General features: G+C 52.6%; 1 protein-coding gene across 3 annotated transcripts in view; it reads left to right on the top strand.

Annotated features, from left to right (window-relative positions):
* The window catches only part of LOC138833119 (inositol-tetrakisphosphate 1-kinase), a 165172-nt gene that overhangs the window by 106999 nt on the left and 43218 nt on the right, over positions 1–14955 (top strand). For all 3 annotated transcript variants that reach the window (XM_070031465.1, XM_070031463.1, XM_070031462.1), the window contains one exon: positions 6441–6566. Coding sequence is in view for 1 of the 3 variants with exons in the window: in XM_070031462.1 (XP_069887563.1) it covers positions 6441–6566 (126 nt within the window). In the remaining 2 variants the exon portion in view is untranslated. The remainder of the gene's footprint in view (positions 1–6440; positions 6567–14955) is intronic.

A 14955-nucleotide genomic window follows, 5' to 3' on the forward strand; every position in this document is an offset into this window, starting at 1 on the left:
GTCTCGTGAGACTCTTGTCTCCAATTAACCACCAAAAATCCAGAAGTGGATCTGTGGATCAAGTGGTAGTGTGCTAGGCTTGAACAAAAACACACAGGGACAGCACCCAGGCTCTTAGTGTAAGCTCAAGGACCCACCAGGGGAAAGAAAGAAAGAAAGAAAGAAAGAAAGAAAGAAAGAAAGAAAGAAAGAAAGAAAGAAAGAAAGAAAGAAAGAAAGAAAGAAAGAAAGAAAGAAAGAGAGAAAGAAACAGATTGGGGGCAGTAATCTTCCTCTCACAGCATAAATCGCTGGTTTATACAAATAGTAAGTGGTAAGTTATTTTTAAAAGTCTTTCAACTCTCTCACCCCATTCCTGGGGGCCCATTAACTATAATTTGCTTTGATTCCCTATTTCCTGTCGCATTCATACTTTGTTTCACCTAAAGGAACAGAAACACTGGTGTGGGTGTCAGGATAGAAGACATGGCTCAGGTTCTACCCGCGCGCACACACACACCACACACACCACACACACACATACACACACCGTGCATGCACGCATGCACACACACATACACACACACACACACACACACACATCGCACACGTGCACACACGGCTCGGTGGCCCAATCCTGTCACTTTTATGCTAACTCACAGGGGCCAGCGAGACTTCACCCTGGCCATCACAGTGAGCATTTGTCCCCTTGAAGGTCACTGCCCCCCCCTCCCCCTGCGGCCAGGGGAAGAAAGCCCCATAGGCCACCCCACTTGAAAGAAGTGCTCTGCCTGGGAAGGGACATGGGCCACTTTCTCCATAGGTCTCTGGTTTCTGGGAAACCAGGAAGTGCAGTGTTACCAAATGTCCAGAAAAGTGCCACATCCCCACTGTGGTCCTGTGTTCACGTGTCATGAGTCCTCCCCAGAGTTTTCCACAGCACATGCTATTTCTCACAGTTTAGTACAAACACGAACCCTTGATCAGCCCAGATCCCTTCATGGCCATATCCCTGACTCCTTGGGTGTGCCCCTCACTGTGCAGCCTTCACTCTTGTACGTGTGCATCCTCTCCTTACACCGACAGCTTCTGGGCCAGGGGCCGTGGGTATATTGATTCCTTCAGTCTGTTCTTGAACCTGGCTCTTCACTGCTGGAGGAAGCCCTGGGCAGAATGTGGGATGAGCCCCTTTCTTAAGGACCTGTGCTAACTGGGTAGCTTTGCAGCTTTCTGAATGAAACTGGCTTGCACTTTTCCTGATACCATAACTAAAGAGACTGTCATCGTTGTGCTGAGTGGTCTCAGCCTCTGCCTCTAAGGTTGCAAGAGGGTATGCTCTCTGCCTTTACCATGTTGCTGTCTTCCCATTCTCCTGTGGTAAGTAGGAAACTGAGGAACGTGGTAAAGGAGCACTTGGGCCTCTTGAGTCTGTGGCAGAGGTCGCTGGGGTGACCCAGAATCACTGTTAGTGCAGCCTGTTGGTCTTGGTGGCTGGCTGACCTCACTGAGGGACAAGTGGTGCTCCTTTTGAGTGAGTTGCTTGTACTGAAGGCTTCCGTGTCCAAGGTATTGGCCTTCCTGCAGGAACCTCACATGGTTGGAGAGAACATACCATCCCATGCATGAGCCTGCTCATCACGGATGCAGGCCATTTGTTTCATGCTTGGCTTAGGCTGAACTTTTATGTAGTGGCTACCATGCAGTTACAGCTAAAAATCACCACCCCAAAGGGTGCATTGAAGGAGAGGGTGAAAAAAATCCCCAGGCTTCTGGATGCCTTTTGGTGTAGGGGTCAGTTTTCTAGCTTTGGCAAAAGAGAGACTTGGGTTTCAACCTCTTTGTAATGTAGTGACCTCTCTCTCCTGCATCCCATACTGTCTGGGCTTTAAGTTAGCACACCACATAACGCAAAGTAAGCACTCTGTCAAGGTTACGTGTCATCTTTAGCAGCAAGTTTAGGTGTGGCAGTGTAGACTTTGAAGATCTAATGTGAGTCAGTACAGGTGGCCTAGTTCTGCAGAATTCGAGTTTGGGCCTCTGTTGAGCTCTCATGACATGAAATACAATGAGATAGGAGTGACACCAAGGAATCCCACTGATCAGAAGTATAGCAAGGAGAGAGATTCAACAGAGAGCATTGATCAGGGTGGTGCTATACTTGTAGAACAGAGGACATTGATTGAGGATGTGGTACTCAGGGGCAAAGTGTTGTTAATGTGGGTGTGAGGCTGTAAGGCCTCTGCAAGCCACTAAACCGCTCTATCACTTTGATCATCATGAGCATTGCATGAGTCTCTCCATGCAAAGTGCTCAGAATAGGGTGGTATAGAGTATGTGTGCAAGAAGCTTGTGGTAGTATAGGACTTGCCTGCACCTGACTCACTCCAACTCTGCCTGCCTGTGAGCCTCAACATCAGCTACAACCTGTAGGGGCTGTGCAGGGAGCCTTAGGTTTTTCTCAGTATCCCTGTGCCTCTATGATCCAGTAGTGCCACGAGTAGTGCCTGGAGCCAATGCCAGTCCTCAACCTGGGGCCCGGATACAATCACCACGGCCTATAGCATGGCAATCCTGAATGATGTCTCAAGGGTTCTGGGTACATAAGTGAGATACAGAAGTCATAATGTCATCCTGTTTGTGGCAGGGTGCTCTAGGACTTAAAATAACCCTGTGAGGTATAGGAACAAGTTTATAGCAATCCTCTTTTAGTGGATGGGGAAACTAAGGGAACCAGGGTTTTGCTTTTGGTTTGTTTTTGTGCCAGTACTAGGGCTTGAACTCAGCCTGGGTGCTATCCCTTTGTTGGTGTGCTCAAGGTGGGTACTCTACCACTTGAGTCACAAATCTACTGCTGGCTTTTGGTGGATAATTGGAGATTGAGTCTTTTGGACTTTTCGGACTGGTCTGGTTTTGAAACTCAATCCTCCTATCTCAGATAGTAATTCAGATGATAGCTACTAGCACCTGGCTTGGTGCATAGTAGTTAAATGACTTTCCCTACCCCAGAGGCTGTGGAGCTCAGTCATTTTTTCGGAACTGTCTGCCATGTCCACCCTACTCTGCAGTACAGGGCTGAGTTGGTGGGCATTATCAGGGCCTAGCTTAGATTGGCTACCAGTTGGGGCATGATTGAGTTAATCATTTTGGAAATCAAAGGTGACTTTGGGGCCTCTGGAGTTTTCAGGCCTCTGTCCTATCTTCTCCTGGCCTTCTTTTCCTCCCCTCCCCCCACCTTGTTGCTTTTGTCTCTGAGGGAGACAGAGGCCCCTTGTTCCTCTGAATTCTGAGTCCTGAGCTCTACACAGAGCAGTGCCCAGTGCTTCTTCTGGGCACTTCTTCCCTGACCTTAGCAGGCCACCCTTTCATGGAGAACCACATGCCACTTGCTAATAGGAACGAATCAAACCCTGTTGCAGAAGAAGACAAGTCCCTGGTCAGAAAAATAGAATAACAAGCTTGTACTTGGGCCTCTGTCTCATCCCATCAGGGAGGCCAAGCCTGTGGAGTCCTCTCCTAGATCATCCCTTCTCTGAGTTGTCCCTTCTCCTAAGAGACCACCTCCTCTTCAGTGTCTCTGTCTCTGGTGCCAGCCTGCAGCAGCCAGGGAGAGACTAAGGGTCCTTTGCAGTGACCCCTTCCGAGTGACTATGGCATGTCTGGCTGTTTGAGGAACTATGGTGCCCATAGAACCTTGCTGGCCACTAGCAGCTGCACTTGTGCCCTGAAAAGATGCTGTAGCAGGAGAACCACTGGGCCCACTGTGTGTCCCATGTTGCTGCTCTTGTGAAAGGGCTTTACTGGCATAAAAATGCTTGGAAAATACACAAAGGAAGATGGCTGCCTTCCAGAACTCAACTGTTTACCTTCAGTGAAGCGGCCAGGGACACAGGGAGCTTATTTTCCAAACAGTCCGTGGTTGTCAGGTCTACAGTGTTCAGGCTGATGCCAGGGCATCCCCTCTGCCCACTTCTTTCCCCAGTCCTCAGGAGACCGCTGGCCCCTGCAGGCTGGTGTCTGCCCCATCATACTCCAGGGAGACTGGGAGGATTCTTTGGTGACGTGGGGTTGGACGTGGTAGTTCCGCCTGGCCCTGGGGAGTGTGCCAGCGTCACTCTCAGACTTAGTTCTCTTGTGCAGCTGGCTTGGTCTGAAAAAAAAAATGGCCTCTTGTTTGTGGCATCTGTCAAATGGAGCACAGAAGAAATGGACTGTCTGTGGCCCCGCAAGAGTCTCCTGTTCTCTTTTTCTGCTGGCTTCTCTACTCTTCAAATTATGCTTTCCCAAGAACCAGGCGCCAGTAGCTCACACCTATAATTCTAGCTACTCAATCTGAAGATTGAGGTTCAAAACCAGCCTAGGCAGGAAAGTCCATGAGACTCCAATTAAGCACCAAAAAAACGGAAGTGGAGCTGTGGATTAAAGTTCCAGCCTTCAGTGAAAAAGCTGAGGGACAGTACCCAGACCCTGAGTTCAAGCCCCAATACCAGCACTAAATAAATAAATGCTTTGGGGAAAGGAAGGATTGGATGGAAATGTGGCATGAAATGTGTAAATAGAGTCAGGAACGTTTGCGGTTTCATCTCTTTATAAGAGGGAAACTGACCCAGAAGCATCGTGAGCCAGGTGGGTGGCTTGGCTGGCTGTTTTCCTTGCTAGGGTTTCTATGTTCTGGTGGTGGGAGGTGTACTCTTGGCTCCTGGACTTTCTGTGAGGATGAACATGTACTCAAGTCTCAGCAGACACCTGGGATGTGACCCTTCTCATTCTTGTCCAGCAGCCCCCGGAGATGGAGTTGATACCTTGGATGTCTGGGTCTTGCTTTATTTTGTTTTGTTTGGAATTGTATACAAGCTTGTCACCATGGGGAAGAGAAGTGTATTCCTTAATATTTTCTTATTGTGTGGTCTCTGGAATTCTTCTTTTCAAATTTGAGGTGACCCCTTAACATCTCTCCTGGCAGACAGTTAAAAAGAGGAGTCAAGGAAAGAGCTGGCACATTCCAAAGATTTGTCTAAAAAGGAGTTAAATAAAGGACTGTATCTGACAGGTGGGGGCAGGCTTGGGGATCAAGCAGCTCAGTGTGAACAGGTGTGGCAAGCTGTCACTACCCCTAGGCCTAGAGGGATAAGGGGGCCGAAGATGTAAGTAGAACTGCAGAGATAGTGGTTGCTCAGACAGGGGACGTGAATGCTGCCAGAAATAGGACCGGGGTGGGGGTGGGTGGGGAAATGAGTCCCCTGATCTCCTGCTCCTCGCGCTCCTCTTCTGCTGGTGTCCCTCATTATTCTGACTGGCCAGGTGGCAGTGGCTCAAGGACAGCAGCCCAGGGTCCAGTGGGCATGTACAGAGAAGAGATGGCAGAGTGGAAGGGCAGACTGAATGCCAGGTACCACTTAGGCCCAATATGTATCCTAGGCCCACCATGATCTTGGGAAGGTTTTGGACGTTTCTACCCTCCAATTTCCTCGTTTGCAAAATAATTCCCCATAGTGGTTGGAAATAAAAGGAAACAAATGCATCGGAGCTGTGAGCATGGTGCTGACTTGGAACAATCGTTTGTTACTGATGTTCAGTGTCTTCACTAAGGATGTGGCAACAGCCTTAAGTTCTGGAGGAGCTGCACTGGGTTGAGGCAGGGGCAGGGCTTGTGGCCTTCTCTGGCCTCTGCTGGAGGCTGTGTGGGTCAACCAGGTGCTGGGCTGGCGCCACTGCTGTCAAGGGACTGGCTTTGCAGGTGGTGGCGGCCAAGGGCCGGTGGAAGACACCTGGCAGGTCAGGAAATGTGGTGTCAGGCTGCCCTGGCTGTTTGGCAGGTGCTCCTGGCGTGGAGTCAGGTGATGTCGACTGTCAGCCGGAGGGCACTGGCTCCCCTGGGGCCTGATCTTCCCAACCCTGTGTTCCTGAAAAAAATAAACACATTCCCCGGTGGAGCAGGGCAGGCCGAGCTCATCTGACCAGAGACAGCCCTGTGCTCCTCCGCGGTCATGACAAGCTCCAGCTTTAGTGTGGAGCGCTAGTGGCAGCTTCTCAAGGCAGTTACTCCTGGCCAAAATGCCACTCTACCAAGACTTCTTATACTCTCATGGAGAGAGTATCTGTGTAGATCTAAGTTCTGATCCGGCTATGTGATGTTAATCATTTTATTTAACCTCTCTCTGAGCCCTAGTTTCCCAAGGTTGTTGGGTAGATGAGATGTGTGTCCAAACAGCCAGCACACAGCAGCATCACTTGCTTGCATGATTTCTGACCCTGTGTGGCATAGGACTTGGGACCGAGAACTACCTATGCAGGGTCTGCCCACAAGGTATTAGCAGCAGTGCTGATTTGGGGGTGCTCAGGGAGCTCATCTCATCTGTAGTCCAGTCTATAACCCCCTCTGGCAGTGTGCCCATAGGCAGTAAGTAGGAGGGGCAGTGGACTTGGAGCTAAAGCTGCCACTCTTGTGTGTTCCTGCCTTACAGCTGAACCTCAGCCAACCAATCGAGGAGCAGGGCCCCCTGGATGTGATCATCCACAAGCTGACCGATGTCATCCTGGAGGCTGACCAGAACGACAGCCAGTCCCTGGAGCTGGTGCACAGGTTCCAGGTGAGTGGGGGTCTGTGGGAGGGTGGGGAGGAGAGCCCAGACCTGTGGGCAGCCTAGAGATGTAACAGCTGTCTTGTAGTGTCACTCATAGGCATGGCTCTGTGCTGGCAGGCCCTGAGTCCACAAGCAGGCGCTTCCTGGCAATCTAGGCCTGTGTGGGTGTAACATGAGGACTGAGTAGACATGGAGGCTCCCGCCACCCCTGCTTGATCAAGATGTGACTTCCATGTCCTCAGAGATCCCTGTCCCCGGGGCCTTTGAACTAAAACCTATAGTGGTGATGAAGAGCCCTCCACTCTCCCCTCTAACCCAGGGTGCACCTTGTTGGGTAGAGCTTGAAATGGACTATCTCTTGTCGTTGTCCCGTTCCGCCCCTCCCCCCCCCCCCCACACCAGTTTCCTAAGCAGCAACCTGTCCCTTGGTGATCACCCACCACTCTGCAGCTGCCTGACACCACTGACCTGCCCCCTTGTGGACAGATACGTTTTCTCTCTGGAAAGCAGTTTGGGGATCATGAAACAGTCATCTCTTAGCAAACACAGCCCCAGTAGTGGCTGTTCCCAGGCCTCCCTGGTAGATCACTGTGCCTGCATGTCTATCTCAGGACAAAGAGGCTCTTGTCACCCTGTAGCCACGCTGCCGACAGTATTCTCTCCTGCACGTTCAGGTCAGGGGTCTTGACCTCCTCACTTCCCTGTGTCTGTACCCGCTTCCTGATAACTCCCTGTCACAGTTATGTTTCCTGTGTTTCCCCATGGAGGGTGGTCCCCAGTACAGTTGGGGTCTGTCCCTATGTCCCTATGTCACACCCTCTGTGGCCTCTGCTCTGCCTGGGGCTTGAAGCCCCTCCCCCTTGCCAGTTCTCTCCTCTTTGAGGGCCGTGGCCAGCGAAAAGGTGTGCTCATAGCCTCCAGTCTCGTGGTAAAATGGTACCAGCCCCAGGAAACCCAGCCTGCTTAGAGGAGCAAGTAGGCGGTGAAATGAGGCACTCCCCAGCAGGTGCGCTCACTGCAGGCCCCAAAGTCCTGCTGAGTTTGTTCCATGTGGTAGGTGCTCTGGTGGGGTGCAGACAAGATAGGAACCCTGTTTGCCCTGCAGATTGGATGCTTCTTGAGCCCTGCTCTGTGACAGGGCCAGGCCAAGAAATGCCCACCCTGTGCCTACGGAATCTCCGCAGCCCTCAGGCATGAGTCGCCAGCCCTGTTTTCTAACCTCAGCAGAGGCCTGGAAGCATGTGACTGTCTGCCTGTATCAGTTTTGACCTTCTTAGGGGACCCACTGCCTCTTCCCAAAGCGCTTCTGCCACCTCTCAGGCCAGCCTCTATCATTGTCCTGCCCTGCCTGCAGCCCCTTGCTGGTGACCTTCCTCTCACCTGGCTCACTCCCAATTCCTTGTGTCCTCTGGAAGGCCAGTTAATGTGCCTGTGGTGCTGTATGGGAAGTTCCCTGGAAAGTACAGCTGCGTCTGGCCAGCTGTATAGTAGCTGCGTCTGGCCAGCTGTATAGACCATTTGGTCTGGATCCTACATGATCTAGAAGCATTGGGAAGGCAGGGCACCGTGTAATGAGAGTTGGTACTGCTGTAACAGGAAGCATCTGCAAGGCAGCCACTACGTGCCAGGCTCTAACATCATGTACCTACACGTGTTATACATATGAACTCACTTGCTCGTTTCCCACCCAGGTGAGGAAGCAGAGGCAGGGAGGATGGGTAGCTTGCTCAGCCCCCTCACAGTTACAGAGTGGTCAGGTGAACCTGCTAGGCTAGCTGGGCCTTGCTTTCCCCTCTTGCTCTGCTGCTTCTCCAGGGGTGGACAAGAGGGCAGACATTTGAGTCATAGTGCCTGGGAAGCCTATTCAGGCTCAACCTTGACCCCCCTGGGTGCAGTGTCCTCAACATTAAGATAGGTACAGGGAGCACCTTGTTCCTGGGGTGGCTGACTGCTGGGTACATGGAATGTGGGATGTGCTGAGTGCTTGCTGCCCTGATGCTTCATGAGGCTGCCTGGTTACTCCTGTTAGGGCCAGCTTTCTGTAAAGGCATGGCTCCCAGCTGACCCTGGCCCCCAGTTACACATCACTGTCGTCCACAGCACGGAGCTCTCTGCCTAGGGCAGGTGGCTGCGGAACAACAAGGAGAGCTGTTCCAAGTGCAGGAAAGCATATCACTCTCTCAAATGGGGGCCTTGGGATGTATGTGTAGCTTCCCACTGCCAGCCACAAGAAGGGTCTTGGCTGGATCCCCTCCAGGGTACACACACCCAGCTGGCCACCAGTCAAGGGCACTGACCCCAAAATAGCCTTCCAGGGGTACTTCTAGGGTAAATTTTCATTATAGTCTGTTTCTGAAGGAAGCCGGATATCTGATAAGCCCAGGAAGTTTCTTCCTTTGTGAAGGGAACAAATATTTGGGGGACTGAGTACCAGGCTGTGCTTTTCAGAGGCCCTGGAAGGAGCACAGAGGGCAGGGTCAGCCTGGGGGACCTACGGAAGAACCACTCTGCCACTTGGTGGGGCCTGCAGCTTGACCCTCATGTGCTCTTTGCTTTCATATTCTTGTTTGTTTGTTTGCCAGTCCTGGGATTTGAGCTCAAGGCCTGGCACTGTCCACGAGCTTCTTTGGCTCAAGGCTAGCACTCTACCACTTGAGCCACAGCGCCACTTCTGGCTTTTTCTGTTTATATGATCCTGAGGAACCGAACCCAGGTCTTCATGCATGCAAGGCAAGCACTCTACCACTAAGCCACATTCCCAGCCCTCTTGTTTTAATTTTTACCCACTGGATATTAGCAAGGGGCTTTGGCCTGGTTTGGGAACTGAGAAGGACAGGGCTTACCGGCACATTCATTTGAGAGTCAGGAAGGCAGCACTGTCAGTCCCATCCACATTTTGCTGCGACCCGAGACCCGTGAGGCAGGGCAGTGGGCTGCCTTAGAAGGGCTCACCTAAAGGGCCTGATCTGAAGCAGCGCTCACATTTCTGGAGAGGAATTTGGGACTGTATGTTTGGAGAAAGATAAGGAATGTTCTAACAGCTCCAGAACATTCTCCCCCCTTCTCTGTGGGATACTTCCATAAACCTCTGGCCCCCAGGGGTGGGAAGGGAGTCTGAACTGAAGCCAAGCTCTCCCAGCCTCCAGGTGGTCAGATTGGAGGGTGGGGACCTGGTGTACGTTGCCGGTCATTCAAGCTTGTTATCATAGAAACCAATCCCAGCCCCGCCCCCCCCCTTTTTTTTTGGACTAGCTTCACAATGGCTGGGCTTCGAGGATCATTGGGATGATTCAGTTGTTTTTCTGCTCCAAGGGTCATGTGGAGCCGGGTGCCACTGTGGCTCTGCCTGAGATTTAGTTATCAGTGTATGGACCTGGGTAAAGGTCCCTGGTGCCCTGCTTGTATGTGGGCTGGGCAGTCACCTGTGCACAGGGACCCCAGCTCCTGGCCTCTCTCTCTGGGAATAGCTGAAGGCTCCTCCCTGTGGCTCCTGGCACCCCCTGCTGAGTGTGGCTGCAGGGTGAGAGGGCGGCTCACCTCTTCTGCTGCCCTTTGAGTCCAGAATTGCAATGGAAGGGCCTCGGTGATTGTGATCCTTTTTTATAATATATACTCTCTCCAGAATGAGCTTAGGGAAGGAGGCTGTGCCTCCACCCATCTGAATCAGCCTCAAGAATGTCATTTGTCTCCAGTGTGCCTGGACCCCAAGTGTGGACAGAGTTCCACATGGAACTTTGCAGTGTCAGGTTGTTTGTTGAGCACGGTCCCTTGAGCTCCCAGCCAGGAGTGGAGGCCGGCAGCACACTGGGACCTGCTTGCAGCCTCTGGGGTGATGGGTTAGGGGAAGCGCGGCCTGGCACACTAAAAACCAGAATTGTTAACACGGCTCATGAGCCCTGGGTGTCCTGGTCACTGTCTCTCCTCAGCCTACCCCTCCCACAGCAGCTGCTCAGGCATGGCCTTTTCCTCCCCTGAGCCTTTCCACTTCAGCCTCTTCTGAGGCATTTAGACCCAGCTTGGGTCATCTGCCTCCTCACCTTGCTCCTTTCCTTCCTTGAAAGTCCATAATTCTTTTTCAGTTGCTGTTATGTGCCCTGTACTGGGACAGGGGCCACATCTGCTCCTAGCACTGAGCATTCCTACTGCTGCCCTCCATGCCTGGTGCTTAGGGAAAATGCCCGTGTGTCTGTCGGTGGACATTTTGGGGGAGGAGATGGCAATAGTCTTATGCTGGGTGAGCCTTGTACTGGGTACCTTGTGGGCAGCTGAGAGTGGGGAGAAGGCCAGGAAGGTTCACAGCAGGTGAGGATCCAGCAGGCTGGGGGTGGGGGAGGCGGGAGAAGGGGGCTGTGGAGCTTGGACTTTTTCCTGAAAAGTGTTCAGGGTCAGGCTGGCTGCTAGGAGGGGGTTAGTAGGTAGAAAAAGGCCCTACTCAGAAGGGGGCATTGCCGGTGTGAGATGAACTCTGCACAGCCAAGGACCTTCATTAGTGCTGTAAGATGAAGGCCCAGTGGAACCTCATCTTCATCCCTGGGCATCCCGTGACCCCTCTGCTGCTGAAGTTGGGATGTGTTACCTGGAACAAACAGTAGTCACCCTGCAGTGACCTCAGCCACAGGACTGGAGGCAGGTGGAGCCATGCCCAGGGGGAGGATGGCATCTATTTATGGAGGGAGGGGCCAGCAGGGGCATGGCCAATAGCTGGTCAGATGGACCCAGGCTTCACTGCTGGCCAAACCTCTGAGCCTCAGGACAGCTGTCGCTCAGCTGGGCATTAGGGACCCAAGATGCTAGGGCAGTGATCTACTGTGGATAGGGATGGGAAAGACATGAAGCTCACACTAGCTCTGGTTCTTCCCCACAGTAATGTAGGCTCCTACACTGCACTGGCCACCCCCTTCCTGGGTCCAATTGATGACAGGCAATAGGATCTCCCTGCCATCAAGGATCAGCGAGCACTATTGTCTTCTCAAGACAGTTGAAAAGCCCTGTAGGGTTATTGTGAGCATTAGACAAATAAGTATGTGCAAGGCGCTTGGTGCTGCCCTGGGTCCAGCACGAGTGAGTGCATGTGCACATGCACAGGTGTTGGCCATCCTCACTGTGGGTGCCTGGCTGTGGTAGTGCATCTGGGACCACCTGCCCCAGGCGCTTGTGCACTTGGGAGCTCTCCGCCTCTGATGTCACTGGGGCACCCGCCCTGTGCCCTCCCAGCCTTCTCTGTGACCCCAGCTGGCTTGGAGTCACGGAGGCAGTGACTGTGAACGCGTCCCCAGGTGGGAGGTTTGCCTGTGTGAAGGCCATGGAAATGTGGCCTTACTTAGCCCAAGAGGCAGAGTGACGGATCAGAGGGACTTGGCCACTATCCCCACCTCCCACCTTTACCAGCCAGCCCATGTACTCGATGGCACAAAAGACTGAGAGTCCACTCCAGAGTCCCTGCCGAACCTGGCTGTCACTTCCCAGGCACAGGTCCCTTGTGTCCCAGTGCTCCAGGCGCAGACATGATTGAACCAGTGGGTTCAATGAACCCTCGATGTCCTCAGCGCTCACTGAGCATCTGAAAGTGCAGGCTGTGTGCAGGGCTGGAGATGCAGAGGAAGGAGAAACAAAGGTTTCACTATTCCAGGCCTTTGAACCCATCAGGAGGCTGACATCGAAACCCATGAGAAGTGGAGTAGCACTGTAAGTCTCAGTGGGCTCTGGCATTTTGCCTGTGGGCTGGTGGTGTTGCAGAGCTCCAGACCATCTTTGGCCAGGCCAGTACCAGGAGGCTCACTCTGCCTGGGCCCTCCTCACCTTCATCTCCAGGATAATGGAAGTACTTCCTTCCTTTTCAGGCAAGGAAACTGAAGCTCAGAGATCTTAGAAGATGAAGCCAGCATTGTAGCTTATTTTCTTCTCAGATGTTCCCCCAGAGGGGCTTTGGCAAGGGCTGATGAACAGTAACCCCCCCCCCCTACCAACCCATGTTGGTGTGAAGGTCATTGGGCCAGGGTCACCTGGGTTGTTATTGGGATGACCTTGGCACAACTGGTGCCATGTGATGATGAAATGTTGGTTGGAAGATGCCAAGGATGAGAAGCTGCCACATGCTCACCCCAGAGGAGCAGGCTCACTCCTGGGTGAGGTCAGCCTGGATGACCACAGCTCTGGGTCACAGGCCATTGCCCCCATGGTAGAGAAGGCCAGCTGCACAATCAGCCCATTGTGTGAGAGTGGCCAGGCAGTGGGGCCAGGCGTGGCTTTCTGCTGTGGGAGGGTGCCTTTCAGTGCCACTGCCTTGTGGCTGGCATGTCCCCTGGTGGATGGGAAGCACGGGTCACCTGCCTAGGAGCAGAGCTGACACCATAGAGGTGTCAGGTGGGACAGGTGACCAGAGAGTTCCCCCAATGCCTAATTGCTGAGCCCACACTCTTGCCTCTGGCCTTGCCCTTTGATGGGGGGTGTGTAGTTTTACCAGTCAAGGTTTGGGGCATGGAGAGTTCTAGAAATACAAATGTTTATTGAGGACATTTTTTTCCGGGAGTGGCAACATATGACTGTAATCCCAGCACTTGGGAGGCTGAGGCAAGGAGGATCACCAAAAACAAAATAAATAAAGCATTTCCCAAGGTTGTGCTAAGAACTTTGTGGACATCATCATAGGGTTTTCTTAGCCTCAGCACAATTGACATTACAACTGTGTGTCATCCGGGCCTGTCTGGTGCACTCAGGGTGTCTAGTGACCTTTCCCCTTAGATATTATTAGTACCCCCACTGCACCCCTGCATGGCCTCTGTCTCCCCTGTTGTCTGGAGGATCTAAGACCTGGGACAAGTGACACCCATCAGCTCGCCAGCCCTCCAAGCCAGGTGTTTTGTCTGCCTCCTGCTGAAACAAGAGGAAACCTCCAAATTTGATGCTGAAATTGAGATGAAAAGGGAGGTACCGTCTTCATGGGTACTGTGTGCGAGGGGTGTAATCTTCTGACTCACGGTAACAGCCTTTCCTCTGAGCATTCACCTCTGTTTGGGGCTTTTCCAGTAGGTCTGGAATGGCACTTTCTCCCAGAGCCACAGCTTTCCCTGCTCACGGTGGCTGAACGGGGTGTGTGACCCCGAGGCTGCAGCCACCTGGGAGGTATGCCATGTGGATGAGTGTGTGTGCCTTCTGTCTTCAGGATGAGGGTGCCTGTGTCCTGGGTGCAGGACAGTGCTAGAGAGGGGCGTCCTCAGCACCTCATTGGGAGTGTGGGTTGTGTACAAGTCTGGGGCCTGGGCCTTTGAACCCCTGACTTCCTACATAGCACCTCTGCTCACCAGAAGGGGGCGGAATTGCTGCTGGCTTGCTTTTTGCTCTTCCTGTGCTCCAGTGACTCCTCGCTCTCTCTGGCCTGGGTCTGTGGGTTTTTCCAAGCTGTACAGCCTCCAGGATCCCACATGTCATAGATGTGGCTTTCCGCCAGCCCCAAGTTAGGCAACACCAGCTTCCGCTGCCCAGGCAGCCTATTCCTTCTAGAGTGGCCATTATTTCCAGTGGCCCAAGCATTTTCAGGGGCTTCTGGGTACTGAGTGCAGGTGGTGTTCCTATGTCACAGGTACTTTGTGCTGTTATGGACATGCTTAAAACTGGATGCATGTAGAATCAAACTACGTGCCTCTCATAGATGGTGCTTAGGACCATGTTTTTGACCACACTGGTCCATTTCCCCCCACTGGTAACCAGTGTTACTTTTGCCTGAAGCTACTGTGTGTTAGAAGTTCCAGAGTAGACCAATCTCTTCCTGCTTGTTGGATTTTTTGCTTCCAGATGCTCAAGGCCCCGGGAAGGCCAGCCGCCGGTGGCCTGCCTTGCCTCTGACCAGGGCTTATATGTTCACCCCTGGGCCTTTCTCTTCCGTACTCCCGGTACAGCAGGGTCCCAGCAGCTCAGCATGAGCTCCTGGCTTTAAATAACAGGCCAAGAAGCACATAGATCTGGAACAAATCATGTTGGTGTTGTGCAAAGGGTCCAGGCAGCCTGTCGAACCTTCCTGAATAGTGAGATCCAGCTTGTGCACCTAAGGCCAACATTGTGTCTTGCATGTTCTCTTCCTAGCTCCATCCGTGGTCTTGCAAACTGCTGGACTGATCACTCTATAACTCAAATCCATCCTTATCATCCTCTGGCCAAACATGCTGTTGCTCTAGGATCAAGTCCAGATTCCTTAGCTAGTTCATCTCCAGCAGACTAGCTCCTACCTTTTTGGCCTTACCCCTTTTCTTGGAGGCTTATGGCCACCTCAAGCTCCTGGTATCCTTGGGGTGCTGGGCTCCCTCACCCCAGATCTGTTTTGGCTGCCTCCTCTTCCTAGAATACCCTTCTCCTCCTAGCCTATGTTCATGAGCCAATGTTCTCAGGAGCTTCCCCGCCC

This window comes from Dipodomys merriami, unplaced genomic scaffold, assembly GCF_024711535.1.
Source record: "Dipodomys merriami isolate MVZ:Mamm:240054 unplaced genomic scaffold, mDipMer1.0.p SCAF_200, whole genome shotgun sequence".
Classification (NCBI taxonomy): domain Eukaryota; kingdom Metazoa; phylum Chordata; class Mammalia; order Rodentia; family Heteromyidae; genus Dipodomys; species Dipodomys merriami.